Consider the following 20,768-nt stretch of genomic DNA (forward strand, 5'->3'; position numbering starts at 1 on the left):
TTTTGTAAAGAGTTCACAAGTGTGAACATTTAAATGTTTCCCAAATCGTTCAACTCTTAAAGTCAACATAAAATGGAAATTGCGATAGCTTTTCTTCCCTATTGTGATGTAAATCTGAGTGAAACTGCTTTTCAAACAAGAAAAAAAAAAAGTAAGGCGGGCCTTGATTTTGTCCGTGAAGAATTGGTTGGATGGTTGTGGTTTGCTATTGGTGGATCTCATTTGAGTGACAGGTTGCTCCGCCCTCACGCCATTGAACACATCATCAGAGAAGAGATGCTGCAAGAGGGAGGGGAAGTTATTTTGATTAAAGATTGAGGGCATACGAAATAAAATAAAAATGATGTGCTCGGATAAATCATTTATAATAAATAATGCAATATTCCATTAAAAAAAAACAAGGGTTCACACTCAAAAAATGCCTTCAGCATAAACATTTTTCAGTTTTTAAAGTTATTTTTATTCTCTTTGCAGATGCATTCCTCAACAACATCACCCTGCTCATTCTAGAATTATTAATTCTTCCCAAATATAGCTATTCAAGTATTCTGGCAAAATAGTTTTGTTTTTTAATATCGCGATATATCGCAGAAAAACTAAATATTAAAATGTTGTTGTTTCCAATATCATGCAGCCCCCAGTTTGCATATATTCAAATATGATGCTTCAGGACGCATCATATGACACCAGTGACTCCAAACAACAATGTTCTTGCATGTCTTGTAACCAAACATGATGCACCAAGTTTAAATAAGTGGAAATGAGCCTGTTTAAATAAGTTTTTAAGAAAAGCGTGTTTGTGTTTGTTTTTAGTCTGCACCTTGTTTACTCAGATGCTGTGTGTCAAGACAATAGCTTGTCCACACTTAAATAAAAAAAATCCTGTAGATGACCTCAGGCGATGTGCTCTCCAGATTAATGAACGGTGAAAATTGCGCTTTTACATTATTAACTTCTGCAACCCTGACAACCTGATTTCATTTTCTCTGTCCCTGTTAATTACAGAATATCCCCCAGCCAGGCTATAAAATGATCAAACCATTATTATTAACTATCTTTAAAGCCTCATCTTCTTTTCCGCTCCATTTTAAAAGATCATTTAAAAAGTTTTAATTTCCCTAGGAGATTTTTTTGCAACTGCAACACGTCTTATAACATTCAGCAACAAGTAGCAGCAGCTTTTTGTTTGTTGTTGCGGAAATAACATCTCACCTGTCAAGAAAACCAGTCACACCTGTGCATTTTCATTTGCATTAGCTCCCAATAAAGCGTTTTGCGAAATGTTTGGGGAGATAAACAAGCTGGAGGAACACAAACTAGATGACTTAGCAGAGATGGCTGGCAGGGTGAATCTCATGAACACATGTCCAGGTCACATTTCACCCCAAAATCATAATAGGAAAATAATAATGAAGCCTATTTATGACATTATTTTCATGAAAATGACACTCATTATCTCTCCATATTCTCGTTACCGTAATGATTCCAGATTTGTATGTTTAGGGCTGACCATTAGGGATGGCACAATCCCCATGTGAGAGTGCTTGGGGCCAGTTGACAGAAAGGTTGTATCAGGCCAGTGTTAAGGCCCGTTCACAACATAGACGGTAAAAAAAAGATCTTCCTTCCCCTGAAGAAAATGTTTTAGAAATATTTTTTGCCTCGCGTCCCATTCGATTACATGGAGAGGGTGGGGTGTCTGACCTATACTGCAGCCTGCCACCAGGGGGCGATCAAGATGTTTGGCTTAAATTTTCAGGACATGTGCGGCACACTTGGTTCACACCAAAAATGTTAATTATAAAAATAACTAAAATAATAACAATGCATAGAGATGCACGGATACTAATTTTTTTCCACGGATACGATAGCCGATTATTCACGATATCTGCCGATACCGATAGTTTGATTTTCTTAAGGAAAGAAAATCTTTCCCAATTAATGCTGTATATAAAAGGAACCATATCATAAGGTATAACTATAATATTTAGGTTAAAATTAACAACAGAGCCCAAACTACCTGAAACTTTCCTGAGGTAAATGCGCGTTAAGTGACACATTGTTCAACATACCTTCTGAAGTGCATTAATTTTTATTTTGTGCTATAAGCATCAAAACATTCAGACTTTTTCTTCACACACACTATATAAGATGCAGTCTGACGTGTTTTCTGCCTCCTTTTGATTGATAGGATAGAATCGGCCCTGATCATTGGCTATATTTTAACAATTAAAAAAAATTATTAGTTTTATTGGCCGATACACTGGTGCATCTCTAACGATAACGTTCAGTTTATTATAATCACGCGTCGCAGTTTTGTCGTCTGTTGCTTTAAATGCACATGCGGATTCTGATTGGCTGACAAGTGTTTTTATCGTTCGTCAGCTGGAAATTAGTTCTGATTGTGATTCCAATTATATTGTTCCTCTGTGTTTATCTTCCTTGGTGTGAACAGACCTTATCATGTACGAATCTTACATCCGTTGATGTACAGATTTGTATGCCTCGTGAGGTGTGGTTTACGCTACATACAAATCTTATGTTCTTTGATGCACATTTTATTTACCTAGCTAAATTAAACATTTGGTTTTCTGTCAATTATTGAATATTGTTTTTTTTTATTATTATTATTCTGAATTCTGCTAATTAAATATATCACCAAGATAAAATGATCTAACTGGCTGACGTAGATGACATTAAAGTAATGAGTGTTTTGCGTTACGGTAATGACTACTGGAGGGAAATGTGCCTAATTGTCATAAAAAATTATGGAAAAAATAATGCAACAGATCTTAATGAGGTTGAAAATGGCTTCATTTCCTTAATGCAAAGTATGAGTAGTTATTTATTTTATTTTATTTCATTTGAGGCTGAAGCATGACCCGGACAGATCCTTGACAGCCTTTGACGTACGAGGGAGCTCTATTTATATCACATCAAGTATATACAGTGGCTATTCATGAAATACGTCTAAAAATATCTGATGATCAAATATTTGGAAAATCCAAACACTTTTGGACCTTATCGAAAGTCAAAATCGTCTGTTTCTATAATGAGTAGCATTCCAGTTTTCATACAGAATTTGAGGCTGATGGGAGAATGCCAATGAAAGGATATAATTGCAATCAGATCTCTCTCTCTCTCTCTCTCTCTCTCTCTCTCTCTCTCTCTCTCTCTCTCTCTCTCTACCCTCGACTAATTAAAGACACTCAGCTATAATGATGGCGGAGTGGGAAAATGGCGCGGTGGACGGTGCTGACGTGTAGCGTGCGCCGGTGAGGGCTTGACCCGTGACCTGTCCTGGCCCTCTGAGGGCGTGTTCAGAGAAATGCCAATTACTATGCGGGCGCTGAACATCAGTGTCGTGTTTCATCACTCTCAGCCCATCTCTGCGCACAAAATGTCACATGCATCAGAGAGGGGCTTAGCTGTAAAGGGTAAAGAGATTCTATCGTTTTTGTGCCTTTTTCTTTGCATATTCATACTCTGCCTGGGCTCATTTGAATTTCATCTAAAAAAAGCGAAGATAGGCTTTGTGTTGTTTCCTGGTAGGCTGAGGGGACAATCGCGCTCCAATAGGGAGACAGCGTTGCAGTGGCTCCGCCTGTGAAGCCAGCTCTCCCTTCCAACAACACCTGGCTGAGCTGAATAACACAAGCGCTGTGCTGAACTCGTACCTGCTGTGTGTGTGTGTGTCATGAATGACCCTGTGCATGAACTCGTTTTTAATAAGAGCTAAAAAACTGCATCGTCTCATTTATATTGGAGGTGGATCTCGAATGTCTGGATGACTGCAGTTTATGTTTCTGAATTGATTCAGTTGTTTTTTCTATACGCATGAGACTTTAGTTAACATTGTGTTTGGATCCCAAAAACCTATTGTTCATTTGGTACAGAGGCCACATATCCATTTTTGGTTGTTTATTTTTGGGATTTTATTGATTTTGACTGTGAGAGAGCAGACCGGAAAGGTGGATGAATCAGATCGGGAAATGACCCAACCTGGATTTGAACTAAACGTCTCCCACGTACACAACATGTCGGAGCTCTTGCTCTTCCCAGCAGGCCATGTCTCTGACCTTTGGCAGCAGTTTATTTTTGCCCTGAAGTCTGAAAATAATGTTAGTCCTGGCTTCTTGGAGCAAAATCTGTTGCAGTTTTGTTCTACCCTCTCTGCTCTTTAGAATTAAAGGCCATGTTGCAGGGTTAATTTTTCAACGAATTTGTGCAATTTACTTGTTGGTAATAAACATTTAAACTGTTATCCATTGTATTTTATGTTGTTGGGTATCACAAAACAGAATATAATACGAAAAAGTAGGTACTATCTTACAGCGGCTTGCAATTCTCCTTTCCACCACAATGCATTGCATTACGTCACGTTGGGGAGAGAATTTAATAAAGCCCGCCTTGAGAGCATTGAGAGTGACTAGAGAGACGAGTAACTTAGTAGACGAGACGAGAGTATTCAGATTATAGATAAATAGATAAATACATAGACATAGATAGACAGACAGATATAGATAGATAGATAGGCTAGTATAGAGAGAGATAGGCAGACAGCCAGATAGCATAACGTTAGCATAGATAGCTAGCAGCTAGATAGATAAATATATAGAAATATATAGTAGGTAGATTGACAATGGTGAACTACTGTGTTTGTGCTGAGTGTTGAAATTCTGGATGCTGAGTGAGGCACGTCACATCTGGTCGCTGGGTGAGCTCCTCGACCAGCGACCAAAACGCACTCACTTCCCTACAGCACAAGCTTTCTAACGCAGTTTCCATGGGACGGCACCGCCGGCGCCCACACAAGCACCTGCCAAACACATCGACAGACACGCGGCGGCTACGTTTGCAACAACATTTTCACCGGAGGAAGAGATAAACGTTAAGAAACGCCCATATAGCTAGCATGATGCCTTCTATTTCTAGATGACAAAGACAAAGTTTACCAGTACTACGTCTACAACACTATGACAAAGGTTAGCGGTACTTATCTGAACTAACGTCATGATCACTGCTTAGATATAAAGAAAAAGTTGATTTTTCACTCGGTGCTATTCAATGACAGTAAAAAAAAAAAAACTGCTCGTAGACTATTTTTTACAGTCTATGGTAGACTAGCTCCAGTGCTCATTTCTGCGTTGCTAAATGAACTCACCAGGACACTTCACCAACTCTCCACTCATTCTCCTCGGACCATGCATTTAATTATTAAGTATTTACGACATTGTGGTGGCGTTCAAGTGCGTTTAACTCGTAAATACGATCTATACGAGATGACTTGAACGCACCATAATACTAGGCTGAGGCTACCTTTCCTCCACTTCTCCCCAACGTGACGTCATCACCGAATTGCACAAAAAAAACCTTAATACCAAAAACGTAAAAAACTGGTCTTTAAGACCATTTTTATGACATTTTAAAAATGATATGTATCTTGAGTGATTTATGTACCCATTAATCGACAGTGGTGGTTAACCTGCAACATGGACTTTAAACAGCCAGTTTTTGCTTCTGTACCTTTAAGGCCTTTAAATGTAAATGACCTTTGTTGTGATTGGCTAATTTCTTTGTATGCGAAAACTACTGGCGAATAGCACAGACAGTGTTGGTATGTAAATGAGGTCGGTCTTGTTCTAATATTCACATGGTTGTGACCTTTCAACCATTATGATTGATCTCTAAATGACCTGTTCTTTTTCATAACTTTAAGCAGTATCACAGAGGAAGTTGTGTACGACCAAACCACAGCTCAACGGATATTCAGTCGCAAACTGAGCCACCGGTTAGTTTGTACATTTTTAATCTGCCAATGAAAATAGTTTCAACAGAAAAAAAGGAGTGTTATGTGTTGTCAGGCAACACAAAAAGACGGAATAATAGAGTATACGAGTGGAGCAAAATGCATTTTGCATTTCCGCTCAAAGCCTTCTGTAATTAATCTGTTCCTGCTCCACTCCGGGTTTTTCATTTCTTGCTCCCATCACTAGAGAAACCTACGATGAGTGATACTGGAATGAGATAAAACGCAAATGCTTTTTTGATAATACCACACACTCTACTTCCACTCTCCACTGTCCGTAATCTCTGGTGAGAACTATCAGGAACAGAGAGGGATGCAGTGAAACATCATCATCAATGATGTTAAACTAAATATAAGCACTCTTGGAGGTCTGCTTGGCCAATCAAATTCAAGGATCAAAACTAACTGTTTTATAATATAGTGTATTTTTTTCTGATTTTGAATTCACTATGTGCTTAAAGGAACTGTATGTAAGATTGTGGCCAAAACTGGTACTGCAATCACTTTCAAATTACTGTAGAGCAGTGTATCCCCTCCCCCTTCCCCCTGACTCGAGGTTGCCAGATAGGCTGCAGGATCCAGCACGAACGTTTGTAGCTGCAGCTGTGCTAACTAGAGCAGAGCTGGCAACCCGGATGCTGAAACACAACTGACTTTGTGATTGGTAGATAGGTGGAGGGTGGAGCATCAGGCCAAAACACAACATGACAACATCAACATCAGTTGAGGGCTGCAACTATCACTTTTTAAATGACAATATCCTGGCCGTACTACTGTTGTCAGTGATATAAGTATTTGAAATGAACATGATTTCTTAATGTCTAGTGACACATCAGGGCCATTTTATGATTAATGGAAATACATTTCTTACATACAGCTCCTTTAACATTAGGTTTCAGAAAACCATTGAAGAGCTTGGTGTTTAGGACTGGACTATGGGATCAATATCCCATCAAAAGTATTGCAGACATGGGTCAAAAAAGAATAAGCATGAATCAAAAATTTTAAAACGCATGTAAAAATATATTGCACAAACTGAAAAAAAATAATGCAAATTGATTGATAACAAGCATGTATAAAAACTTTAATCACATGATATTGCACAAAAGTTAAACTTATGTTCATGTTTTCTTAAAAATTATGTTTTCCTTGGTTTTATTATTTATATTATTATTTATTATGGTTTTATGTACTTTGTGCTCTCTTACATTTTCTGCTCATATTTTACTCTTTTGTACTCTTTTTTTTTTTTTTTTTTTTTTTTTTTGTGTGCAATTCTGATCATTTTGCTTTACTTTTTTCAGTTTGTGCAATATAGTTTTACATGTGTTTTAAAATTTTAGTTTTACGCTTAGTATTTTTTGATCCGTGACCACAATACTTTTGACGGGATATTGATCCCATACTCTACAGTTTGACCCCCCCCCCCCCCCCCCCAAATAACTAAGCGATCATGATAATGATTTGATTAAACGTTAGTTAATATAGGAAGACATTTGCTTTGTTTATACCAGTGTTAAAAAAATCATTTTCATTAAATGAAATAAACTAAAATGTAATATAAATATTAGATGGAAAAAAAACTGTAAAAGACTAAAACTGAAATAAAAAATGAATTAAATATAAATATAAAAAATAAAAACGAATAAAAACAACAAAAGCACCTAATAAAATTAATAAAACTAAAATGAAAATAAAACAGAAAATATTTAAAATAAAAGGTAATATAAAGTATTTAAAAAAATAAATTATATTAAAACAACACAGATTTAAATAACTTTTGAATTGCCCAAATTGTTATGTTTTTTAATAAGTAGACTAAACATAAAATGTCTCAATTCTGCACATTCTTTATCGTCTACCACAAGAAATTCAACTCAGTCACAAAAAAGCTCCAAAATTAGAAACTGAGGAGGAAGACAATTACAGCGTTATTCCCTGAGCTGTAAGGGCCTCGCTCAGGAAATACAACACAAATGGACACATTTCCTCTAGAGCAGGGCTGGGCAACTCCAGATCCATTTTCCTGAATAATTTGGCTCTAGCCCTGATCAAACTCACCTGCCTGCGGGGATGTACAAAACGTGTCCTCCGAGGTAAACGCATCCCCCGTACTTTTGTGTGTTCACATAGAGGTTTTCATGGGCCGGTGTGAATAAATCTAGATTTAAATTCAAGGAGATTCTGTGCATGACCTGACGTTATGCATGAACTGAGGCAATGTAAGCATTATGCAGCGCTAAACGCTCTCATGTAATGCACTGCGCTAGAGTCTGGCTACAGTATCTGAGGGCAGGATCACGTGCCAGCCATCTTGTAGCTGAATAGATTGTATTCTTGATCTGCTCACCTCACAAACAATTTGCTGCTAATGGATGCATTGTGCAAGGAATTGATGTGCTGCTGAAATTTCCCTTCTGGACTGAAAAAAACAGTCCTTTGATACGGCACAGGGCCTTTCGATTGGTTTTCTGCACTCGTCACGCTGGTCTGTGTTATTAGATTTTGAAAGGATAATGTATGCCGATGACATGAGAATAGTTTAGTGAAGCATTTAGTTTTGGAATACATTTGAATTCATTCCCTTTTTTGTAATATCACTTAAAGATGGTTGAATTTACAGATTTGAATTCAATATTGCTAAACATTTACGCCCAAGTTTGGAATATAAGGGTGTAATAGGTGGTGTTTTGGGTGGTTTCTCTGGTTCCCACGTTGACTCATTTTGACTGAGACTTTTATTTTATATTTGTGTGTTTCAGTGGGCATCTGGAGAGCCTCCTGTTTCCGTCTCCTCGTATTGCTGTACTACCATGAGCAGTTCCACTCCATCCACAGGTACTGTCTGTTCATCAACATCACTTCCATTAACTGGCTAGACACTTCAGATGACTTGACTTGGCCTTTTTGTTGAATTATTCATCTGAAGGAAAGGGCTGGGCGATAAATCGATTTTATCGATTCACTCGAATATTTGGTTTACGCCGACTTGTTTGAATGAAAATCGGTTTTCTCTTTAACATCTGCCGACGCTCCCCTCTGGGCTCCCGTAGATCCGAACGGGCTCAGCGTTTGCCATAGAGATGCACAAACAACATCCCAATCCACCCATTTTATGTTATGTTACATTATGTTATGTTACATTTTCACTGTTTACAAAGGCAGGGCCTGCCATCTTGTCTTTTTGGCTTGTTGTTTCTGATTGCACTTTAACCCCAAGGGGGAAATCCAGATCAAATCCCACAAGGGATAATAAAAAAAAATTAAGTTATAACTTGTTTTGAACAATTTCTTTGTTCTCTGATTTTAAGTAGGGGGGAAAAAATCGATTTAAATCGGATTTTTTGTGAAAAAATGGGGAATTTCTTTTTTTAGGCCATATCGCCCAGCCCTAGTGAAGGATTACTTTCGGTCACAGATTTAAAGACCACATGAAATCAAAGTTGTCCCTGCTTGCTTTCTTAATAAATGTCGTTGTTCGCGATTCATGTCGAATGTGTTTTCATTATCTATTATTAAAATTTAATAACCTTCTCTGCCTCTGAAATTACTTTTCTGCTAACCAAGGGCGTACAAGTGCGGCAAAAATAATACTTCATTCTGATTGGTCAATTACAGCATTCTGCGGTATAATGAGCGATAAACAACTTGTCCCAGGCAGCTGATTTCCTACATAGTGGCTGTGTTAGTTTAATGTCTCTCGTATCACTCGCATAATAAAATAATTTTAATTAAAATCAATATTTTATGTCCATTTATTTATTTGCTAAGTAGCCGAGTAATAATGGGGATAATGTATGCTACAGTGAGCTGCTCATTATCGCATAAACCTGAAAACAGAAAACAGAGTCCTGATCAGCAACAGTAAGTTATCCCCTATATGTGTCACCTACACATTTTTTTCCATGCTGAATATTCTGATTTGTTCCAATATCTTACAAATGAAAAAAAAAAAAAAAATGAAAATGTCATACTACAAAAGATAAATGGGTGGCAAACCTTGTTTCATTTTGACATTCTTAATATATTTCCATGAAAAATGTAAAACAGACTATTCAAACTGTTTTCATGGATTTGCGAACATTATCCCACAGTTGTGATCCCACAGGAATCATCTTAAGATCTTTATAAAGTCTGTTAAAGTGCCCTTATTATTATTTTAAAGGCTCCTATTTAAAGGCTCCTGTTTTGGAGGTCTTTTACAACAGGTTTACACATACATCCAACAAGGTCAAAAAATACTTTAATTTTCTCATAATATACATTTCAGCATCACCTCTTTTCTCCCAGTGTCTTGAAACTGTTCGATAAAAGATCCGGTCTCTCTAAACCCCACCTTTCTGAGAGCCGACTCTGCTCTGATTGGTCAGATGACCCAGTCTGTTGTGATTGGTCAAACTTTGCTCTGATTGGTCAGATGACCCAGTCTGTTGAAATCAAACGTCCATTACCATATGTAAATTTCAGCTGCAGAGGTTTCCTCAGCATTTGGTTCACAGTGATAAAAACTCCCTAAGTCTCATACCTTGGAAGTGCATGCAAAGTGTATTTTTAACAGCACTAAAAATGAACTATGAAATGATCAGTGTATGATGGTGAAATGGTTGGCGAGTGTATTAGCTGTTATTTGAGCATCTGAATGGAGATAAAATGGAGGGCAGAATGAAATGACCCCATCATCTGCTCTCTGCCATTTCTTTTCTCTCTTGCTCACTCATCCTTCCCCTGGTACACAATAATCCTTAATATGTTGTTGTGCTTTGGAAAGGGAAACAGTGTCTCTATTATTTTCAGAGTTTAAAGTGGAATGAACAGGGATAGCCTCCGGACAGCTTCTATATTTTGATATTTTCTGCTTCTCATGAAAGCTCCCCAGTGAAGAGCTTTTAAGATGTTCTTGGCATTTTAGTGATTCAGCAAAATAATTGCAAATTGATGGCTTTTAATGTGGTCTAGTGCTGAATGGCTGGTATGATCTGCAGATACATGTTGTACTATAACTAATGCAAAAAGGAACAGATACTAGTATTGTTCTGAAGATCAAAGTTTGCACATCTCTGTAAAGTATTGCTGTTTCTGGCATTTCCCATGAATCATTGCAGTCGTGCATTTCTTTGGCATAGTAATGGTAAATTCATCTTTTTTTATTTATTGATTGATTAGAGACTGTATCGCCAAAGTCAGACTGCATAATTCGATTTTAGGATCAGAAAATATTTTGAGCTAGTTTTTATGTTTTTAATATATTGGTTTTGTCTAGCCTGACTAAACTATATTAAATAAATAAATTGTACAACAAATACAAATTATTTATCTTATTATGCATAATATTATTGACATTTTTATATGTATTTGTTAAATAAATAAATCTTAAATTCGATCATTTGGCCAGTAACTGTGTCCACTTCAGAAGTTCAGACCTGATCTCAAGAGAAAATGCAATTATTTTACATTTTATGCTAACCTTAACACTTGAGTTGGACGAAATGTTATGATTTTTTTTTTAGAAAACAAAAAAACAAGCATGAAGGTCCACCCCTAAACCTAACTCTCAGTGGAGTGTAAGCATATCATACAAAAAGGTATGAATTTGCCTAAATGTAAAATATTTACGAAATGTATTGGAACTTTTTTGTCAATTTCAAAACTGACTACCAGCCTTTTCAATGGATAAAGCACTGTTTGTTTTCTCAAATTTGTGGGGTTTATCACCAGCCTAGGGTAGTTTGCTGGTCTTATCCGGTTTATCTGGTTAAACCTATCCACAAAAAAAAGAAGACCTGCCTAACCAGCTTTGTCAGGCTGGGAGTTCAGCTAAACACCTTAGGTTACACAGTTTTTTCCTGCAGGGTCAGTAATAAAAATAAAAAAAAAACCATGTCTTTCAACTACTAGTCTGAAATGCACAGTCATTAGCATTTAGCCAAATTAGCACAAAATACAATCTTGAATTGAACTCTACCTCAGGCATTTGTTTTCGCTGTTATGTAGTCAGTCGCATCATTGTTTGGGTTTCTTGATGCAAAATGGCCTTCACAGTACATCGTGGTCGTTGCTACACAAAACTAAGGAAGCCATAACAAAGCTGACCCTGAGTCTGTGTGCTGATAGCCCAATCAAGCTAGCTTACATCAAGGTCAATATAGTCCCTGCTGTTTAACACTGATAAACATGCTTTCAAATTCCTCCCTGGTGTTCACATTAAATTCCCAGTTTGAATTTTCTTGTTTAAATTATTTTCAAAATCTGAGGTGATCCATTTCCACTTTCAGAATGGCTATAAAGGTCACGCAAAATGATCTTCAAACTCATACTAGACACTTTTAAGATTAAATAAAGCACATAATCAGTACCTGAGATTATTATTTTCATACTTTGTATGTTGTTGTTTCAGCCGCTATGTTGCCGAAATAGTTTTTTTTAATAGAATCCAATGTTGCCTGCCGTGACAAAAACTCTTAATTAACATGTAAAATATACCCTTTATCGCATGTCGCCACATCGCGTCTGGCTAGGACAAAGTGTTGGTTTGTTTAGTTTAGTTTGTTACTCCCCAACACTGGTCCTATAGTCACTACTTTGTCCTTTACCACTGTCCTTTATGGCTGTATAACATCAGAGCTTGTAATCTGAAAAGCATGTAAGGACCGTATCCTTTTTTCCCATACGAAGCAAACCTTGTGTTCCAGCACATCAAGCATATGAGAGCCCAAAGGCTCGGAGTCGTTGCACCTTGGCAAACACATGCACACTTGATTGCTGTCTACTGGGACCACTCTGCCAGAACAGTACAAAAGTATTTCTGCCCTGTCAAACCTGACATACTCCCTCTTGCCCCTGGCAAAGTTGACAGTACAGCCCATAACCATGAGTTAAAGCTGATCAGACATGTTTGACTGAGGTTATGGTGTGTGTGTGTAAGTGAGTAACCAGCCTTTATCAAACTGAAGACTATTCTGTTCTTACCATAATACATGAAGGATCATAAATGTTCAAGGACTTTTCATTGGAAGTGGTCGTTTGTGAGAGGACAGTGACAAAGCAACAGACAGGTAGAACTGCGCAAAGGTAATACTTGTGGTGAAGATGGCATTTCAGGAATGTCAGATATGGGAATTGTTGACGGGAAGTCACAGAGAGCTCGGTTGTGAGCAGCATTCCGTGAATTCTGTGGTGTCCTAGCAACAGTTTTACTGTAGTGGGATTTCACAGTGCATCGCTGAATTAACTGTGACAGCAAGGATAAGATTCTTCTCTAGTCTCTTGGGTGATGCATAGACAAATATCACGGAAAACGGATGCTTTCTACAAATGGATAATGCTGCTTCAGTGCTGCAGAAATCCTGTGATTTGCAGAACAACTTCCTCATCCTGTATTGGCTTTGTTTGTTGCACAAACATAAGTTTGATATTTGCCTAGTATTTTAGAGTTGTTTGTATTACTCCAGTCTTCAGTGTCACATGATCCTTCAGAAATCATTGCTGATTTGCTGCTCAAGAAACTTGTTTGTTTAATTATCATCAATGTTGAAAAAAGCTTAATATGTTTGTGGAAACGGTGTACATTTTTTAAAGAGAAATAGAAAGTTTCAAAGGAACAGCATTTATTTGAAATAGAAATATTTTGTAACAAATGTATTTACTGTAACTTTTGATTCATTTTATGCATGCTTTCAAAAAAATGATAATAAAATATAAGATAAAATCATGGATCATGTATGTTTTCATGACATTCATAAATCTACATCAAAGTAATCTAGTTCAGCCAAAACTGGTCATCATTTGCTATTTTTATTTTTGCTTTATTTTATTTAGGCCTATTCCTTTATAGTTCATATTAATTTTATTTTAAATGTTGTCATTTCTTGCCTGCAAAACAGAATGATTTATTAAAGTTTGTAAAGGCCAATTATTTAAAACTTTGGTAATCTTAAATAATGTAGGAAATCTATCTAGATTTGCTAGCACAAACCATCCCATGCATAGAGTTTATATATGGCTAGTGCTTTTCAAAGATCCTTTTTACTCATTTCCTCTTGAAAAGCCTGTGGCATATTCGATTCAGGGATGGTTCCTCTAATCACATTAAATGCACAACAATAAGATTTGTTAACGACACAATGAGATGAATTGGCATGGAGAAGCCAGATGCCTTGATAGGTCATGTGTATGGTCACCATGGTAACACAGGGTCATTGGAAAAGTGGACCAATCATCTTCCTGTTCTCCTGGTGGCTGATATGTGGCGAGATGCCTGTCTCTAGGATACGTCAGGGTCTCATCCATGCGTCATATATAAATCCATAGTTGCAGTAACGGTTCAGTAATATTAAAGCAAAATGTATGTAAGATTATGCATAGAAGGGGTTGCATATGAGGTTTTTAAAATGTGCTAAAGTTCCATAATTGAGCTTATTAAAACTTGAACATTTTTATATTCTCAATGAGCCTCCAGGGTGAAAAACTGCAGACTAAGAGCTATTCAACATCAGTGTTATACTCTTTCATCATGTTGTGTCCTTTCTGCAGTGTGGGAAAATAATGTGAATACAATCTGCCTGTTCTGTAAAGGGATTATCTAGTTTCTTTAACTCTCTGCATGTGGTAGGCTACTGCCTCTGCCTGCATTGAGTTATTCCACTGGAGGTTTTGTTTTGTTGCCTTTTTAATCGCACCCATGTTCGGTGTGTTAACAGTAGATGTCTTGCAGATGCAAGCTTGTTTTTCATTATCCATATTGCTTTCGACTAAATCTAGATGCCGGGTCTGTACTAAGGCAGACCTCGTTAGTATTAAATGTGGGTTTGTATTTGTTGCAGTCAGACTGGGCAAGTCATTTGAAACCCTGATTATATTTGATCTGCATCAGTATGTGGATGTGTTTGCAAACATGGTTTAAACACACTTTTATTCCCCACAGTGCTACAGTATAGTCTCTTTTAGTTCATTTTATGATGTCATGGAAGAATTCAACACTTATCATGGTTTTGAAAAACTTAAATGTTTGCTGACACAAGCTTCCAGAAGGACACCTAAAAACAGAAGGCAACACAAATTATAATAACCCTCATAGGACTATATGTTGTTGCTTGGTGCCTGTTGGTTTGATAAGGCTTGTTTTTTTGTTGTAAATCTGTTCTCTGTGGTGAATTTCACATAGGTTCTTCTCCTTTTAGTGTCAGTGTTGCATCATAAATTACAAGTTGGCTGTAAACGCAAGCCTGTAGTGGTGGGAATATAAGAAAAAGCCTATTGAGACCAGGTGAAGCTTGAAGATCTGTGAGGGGTGGGATGGTATCTGCATGCTGGGCTATTAGAGGAAGGACTGGGTTGAGAGGGGAGGGATGGGATCACTGTGCTGGGCTGTGAGGGAAGAGTCTAAATTACTGTGCTGGGCTGTGAGGGAAGGGTCTAGATCACTGTGCTGGACTGTGAGGAAAGGGTTTAGATCACTGTGCTGGGCTGTGAGGGAATGGTCTAGATCACTGTGCAGGGCTGTGAGGGAAGGGTTTAGATCACTGTGCTGGGCTGTGAGGGAATGGTCTAGATCAGGGATGGGCAACTTCGGTCCTGGAGGGCCACTGTCCTACAGAGTTTAGCTCCAACCCTGAAAAAAATCACCTGCCTGTAATTTTCTAGTAATCCTGAGGACCTTGATTAGCTTGTTCGGGTGTGTTTGATTAGGGTTGAAGCTAAACTCTGTAGGACAGTGGCCCTCCAGGACCGAAGTTGCCCATCCCTGGTCTAGATCACTGTGCTGTGCTGGGCTGTGAGGGAATGGTCTAGATCACTGTGCTGGGCTGTGAGGGAAGGGTTTAGATCCCTGTGCTGGACTATGAGGGAAGAGTCTAGATCACTTTGCTGGACTGTGAGGGAAGAGTCTAGATCACTGTGCTGGGCTGTAAGGGAAGGGTTTAGATCACTGTGCTGGACTGTGAGGGAATGGTCTAGATCACTGTGCTGGGCTGTGAGGGAAGGGTTTAGATCCCTGTGCTGGACTGTGAGGGAAGAGTCTAGATCACTTTGCTGGACTGTGAGGGAAGGGTCTAGATCACTGTGCTGGACTGAGAGGGAAGGGTTTAGATCCCTGTGCTGGACTGTGAGGGAAGGGTCTAGATCACTGTGCTGAACTGAGGGAAGGGTCTAGATCACTGTGCTGGACTGTGACGAAAGGGTCTAGATCACTGTGCTGAACTGTGAGGGAAGGGTCTAGATCACTGTGCTGGACTGAGGGAAGGGTCTAGATCACTGTGCTGGACTGTGACGAAAGGGTCTAGATCACTGTGCTGGACTGTGAGGGAAGGGTCTAGATCACTGCTGGACTGTGAGGGAAGGGTTTAGATCCCTGTGCTGGACTGTGAGGGAAGGGTTTAGATCACTGTGCTGGACTGTGGGAAGGGTCTAGAACACTGTGCTGGACTCTGAGGGAAGGGTTTAGATCACTGTGCTGGGCTGTGAGGGAAGGGTCTAGATCACTGTGCTGGACTGTGAGGGAAGGGTTTAGATCACTGTGCTGGACTGTGAGGGAAGGGTTTAGATCACTGTGCTGGGCTGTGAGGGAAGGGTCTAGATCACTGTGCTGGACTGTGAGGGAAGGGTCTAGATCACTGCTGGACTGTGAGGGAAGGGTTTAGATCCCTGTGCTGGACTGTGAGGGAAGGGTTTAGATCACTGTGCTGGACTGTGGGAAGGGTCTAGAACACTGTGCTGGACTCTGAGGGAAGGGTTTAGATCACTGTGCTGGGCTGTGAGGGAAGGGTCTAGATCACTGTGCTGGACTGTGAGGGAAGGGTCTAGATCACTGTGCTGGGCTGTGAGGGAAGGGTCTAGATCACTGTGCTGGACTGTGAGGGAAGGGTTTAGATCACTGTGCTGGGCTGTGAGGGAAGGGTCTAGATCACTGTGCTGGACTGTGAGGGAAGGGTTTAGATCACTGTGCTGGATTGTGAGGGAAGGGTTTAGATCACTGTGCTGGGCTGTGAGGGAAGGGTCTAGATCACTGTGCTGGACTGTGAGGGAAGGGTCTAGATCACTGTGCTGGACTGTGAGGGAAGGGTTTAGATCCCTGTGCTGGACTGTGAGGGAAGAGTCTAGATCACTTTGCTGGACTGTGAGCGAAGGGTCTAAATCACTGTACTGGGCTGTGAGGGAATGGTCTAGATCACTGTGCTGGGCTGTGAGGGAAGGGTTTAGATCCCTGTGCTGGGCTGAGGAAAGAGTCTAGATCCCTGTGCTGGACTGTGAGGGTAGGGTCTAGATCACTGTGCTGGGCTGTAAGGGAAAGGTTTAGATCACTGTGCTGAACTGTGAGGGAAGGGTTTAGATCACTGTGCTGGACTGTGAGGGAAGGGTTTAGATCACTGTGCTGAACTGTGAGGGAAGGGTTTAGATCACTGTGCTGAACTGTGAGGGAAGGGTTTAGATCACTGTGCTGAACTGTGAGGGAAGGGTTTAGATCACTGTGCTGGACTGTGAGGGAAGGGTTTAGATCACTGTGCTGAACTGTGAGGGAAGGGTTTAGATCACTGTGCTGGACTGTGAGGGAAGGGTTTAGATCACTGTGCTGAACTGTGAGGGAAGGGTTTAGATCACTGTGCTGGACTGTGAGGGAAGGGTTTAGATCACTGTGCTGGACTGTGAGGGAAGGGTTTAGATCACTGTGCTGAACTGTGAGGGAAGGGTTTAGATCACTGTGCTGGACTGTGAGGGAAGGGTTTAGATCACTGTGCTAGACTGTGAGCGAAGGGTCTAAATCACTGTACTGGGCTGTGAGGGAATGGTCTAGATCACTGTGCTGGGCTGTGAGGGAAGGGTTTAGATCCCTGTGCTGGACTGTGAGGGAAGAGTCTAGATCACTTTGCTGGACTGTGAGGGAAGGGTCTAGATCACTGTGCTGGACTGAGAGGGAAGAGTCTAGATCACTGTGCTGGGCTGAGGAAGGAGTCTAGATCACTGTGCTGGGCTGAGAGAGAACAGTCTAGATCACTGTGCTGGACTGAGAGGGAAGAGTCTAATCACTGTGGGGGAAGTCTAGGTCACTGTGCCGTTTTATTAATGGTAAGGTCTAGTTCTCTGGACTGTCAGAAAGGGATGGAATCACTGTGCTGGGCAGCGAGGGGAGGATTTAGATTGGTGAGCTGTGAGGGGGGAAATGGGATACACTGTGCTGTGTTGTAAAGATCTCTGGACTGTGAGGAAAAGATTGGATCACTGTGCTGGGCCTGTTCATTTTTTCAACTGTGGCTGGTCGTCATGCTGATGGTAGCACTTTCTTTTGTGCACTGCTGTTTCTCGCTGCTTCCTCTCGTCGGCAGGCTTAACTTTGGAAAGAAAGAGTTTATCAATGCGTGAGAGAGAGAGAGAAAGAGAAAGAGTTATCTCACAGTCACTCATCCTTGCACACTACTGCATTCATCATAGGGAACATGGTACCATTTTTACCCCACGTACAATCTGAGGAAGATTTGACCCATATTTTAATGAAATTTTCCCTGTATTACAGTAATAGAGCTTTTAAGTTCATCACGCATACATGGCCTACTAAGGACCAGACAAATACATAAGAGCAGAGTCTAAAATGCCCATTCATTTGTTTTTGCTTCTGAAATTACTTCAGGGTGACGTGTACAACTTTTCAGTGATAAAGTGCTTTCTCCTGTCCTGTCCCAGTTTAATGTTTAGAGACAATTTTACGAAATCCATTTGCATGTTGACTTCCTGAAGAATGAGTGCTTTGTGGTGCTTTCAAACATATTGTGATCGGACATGTCATCTTTTGGCTCAATGGTGTGAGTTTGGGACAATCAATGGGAAATTGGGCAAATTGACCACAAGTCTGCCCAGTGCCCACTGTAGTTTGTAATCTGTCTTGGTAAAAAAATAAAAATAAACGTATAATACATGCACATTCTATGATCTTTTTGTATCTGACACTGAGACTGATACAAATTGCTTTGATGATATTATCTACAATCAGACGAACACAAGGATTGCATGGGCTTGCAAGAATGTGAAAGCTGTAAGTGTTGAAATCTGAGGCAGGCACTACACCATGGTCTGTCTCTGTTAAACCTGTCACCAGCCTGTGATGTGCCCCTGGACATAGCCAAGTGCCAAACGCCCCACAATGGGTGCCATTTGGAGTCTTGACAGACTACAGAGGCCTGCATAATCCTGTAAGAGGCTTGTTGTATTGTTTCGGGGGGAGCATCAGAGAAACTGCCCACCACTGTCATATTGTCAGTTTCTACCTATGTCTCTCTGTCTAGTGTATCTTGTTAAATTCATTCTAGGTCCTTCGTGAGGCCAAAATATTTTGTAACGGTGACCTTTTTGGTGTCAGTCAATCGATAATAGTGGTGTTTGGTGGGTCTTGTTTTTGTAATATCCATGTACATCAATGCCAGTTTTGGCATTTGGAAAACTGGTCAAATCAAAAAATGGATAATCTGTCTCTCTTTTTTTCCCCTTTTTGGCAGCTAATGGCACTGACAGTAAAACATACAAAGGAGACCGATCTCCCTGTGGCCCCTCCCGCGTCCTCCACGTCCGCAAAGTACCCATCGAAGTGTCTGAAGCAGAGGTCGTCTCACTAGGAATCCCTTTTGGCAAAGTCACCAACCTGTTGATGCTTAAAGGGAAAAACCAAGTAGGTGCTCCATGAACCTGTGAACACATCTCTGCGCTATCTTTCAGCTCTGTAAGTTTTTAGTAGCACGACTATCGAAACCTCAGTTATTTGAAAAACACTGATGGGTTTTAAATTTGCCTTGTGAGATTCTTAAACCTCACCTTATGCTTTCAAGTTGGTTTAGTGGTGGAATTTCCGGATTAAATGGCATGAATAAGATCAGAGGAAGCCAGCGTACATATTCCCACTGTTAAACCTCTAGGTGGTTTAACATGGTGTAACTAACAGGATTTTGGAAATGTGGGCCTACCCTCCTCAATGAGGACAATGCTGTGACAATACCATTGTCTTAAGGCTGGTCCACACTAAAAGATTTTTTAAAAACCACAAACATGACGATAAAATAAATAATATATTTAACAACTTTGTTCCTATAGTGTGTTAAGTGCTACGATGTGACTAAGACAGCACAACACACACTAACCGACACACACTAACAGTTTAACAGTCCCGATGGTGAACACGGAAAATCTCAAAATCTCTTGCTTTCAAACATGACTTTAGAGTAAACAAACATAGCGAACGACTGCCAAAAAGAAATGGCGATAAAAGTGTTCAGGCTGCTTTTTACAGAAAATTTGCGGTAAAAAAGAAATAAGTTTGGATGAAGGCATGTTATGCTACTGTCAGCTCGCTTTCTGAATTGTTAACCTTTCCGGTCCATGTGACGATCTACAGAGCACGTGCACATTTGTCCTCGTGGTTCCCCCGACAACAACAGGATTTCTGATCGTAAATATTCAACATGTATGGCTCTGACGTTCTTCCGTGCAGATACAATCACTCTTAACACACCTCACACCACAGGAAAATCTGATAAGATAATCTGTAGAACCATTAAGATAATCGGGACTTTGACTAGGATTGTCGGAAGGGGAGAATTGGGCCCAAAATCTGCCTGATTATCTTGCAGTGTGTGGTGCCTTTAGGGATTGTGGACGTAAAAAATTAAGCCTATTAAGATTGATTAATGACAATTAAGCATGTTTAGTAGCCTCAATTAAGTAGCCTAATGCCATAAAAAAAATCTTACTTTTTATTTAAAAAAATGGTAATATTTAGCATAATGGTAATATTTATTTTTGTGTACATAATTTAAAATACATTTTTAAAAGTGCTTTTCTGATGGTGTAAGATTATTTAATAAGAAAATTACTGGATGTGCTTTTAATGTGTCTATGTATTACAGTAATAGGAAAGTAACCTTTTTCACAATGCGGAAATGGTAGTGTGATTTAAAAAAAAAAAAAAAAAAGAAAAAAAAAAGTA

General features: G+C 39.5%; 1 protein-coding gene across 4 annotated transcripts in view; it reads left to right on the forward strand.

Moving 5' to 3' along the window:
• The window catches only part of ptbp3 (polypyrimidine tract binding protein 3), a 68,609-nt gene that overhangs the window by 24,670 nt on the left and 23,171 nt on the right, over positions 1–20,768 (forward strand). For 3 of the 4 annotated variants that reach the window (XM_084103641.1, XM_084103642.1, XM_084103643.1), the window contains exons 2-3: positions 8,572–8,647; positions 19,288–19,457. In XM_084103641.1, the coding sequence (XP_083959767.1) occupies positions 8,623–8,647; positions 19,288–19,457 (195 nt within the window). In that variant the 5' untranslated portion in view covers positions 8,572–8,622. The remainder of the gene's footprint in view (positions 1–8,571; positions 8,648–19,287; positions 19,458–20,768) is intronic. The other variant, XM_084103644.1, reaches the window with a different exon arrangement.

This window comes from Abramis brama (genome assembly GCF_963993115.1).
Source record: "Abramis brama genome assembly, chromosome: 25".
Classification (NCBI taxonomy): Eukaryota; Metazoa; Chordata; class Actinopteri; order Cypriniformes; family Leuciscidae; genus Abramis; species Abramis brama.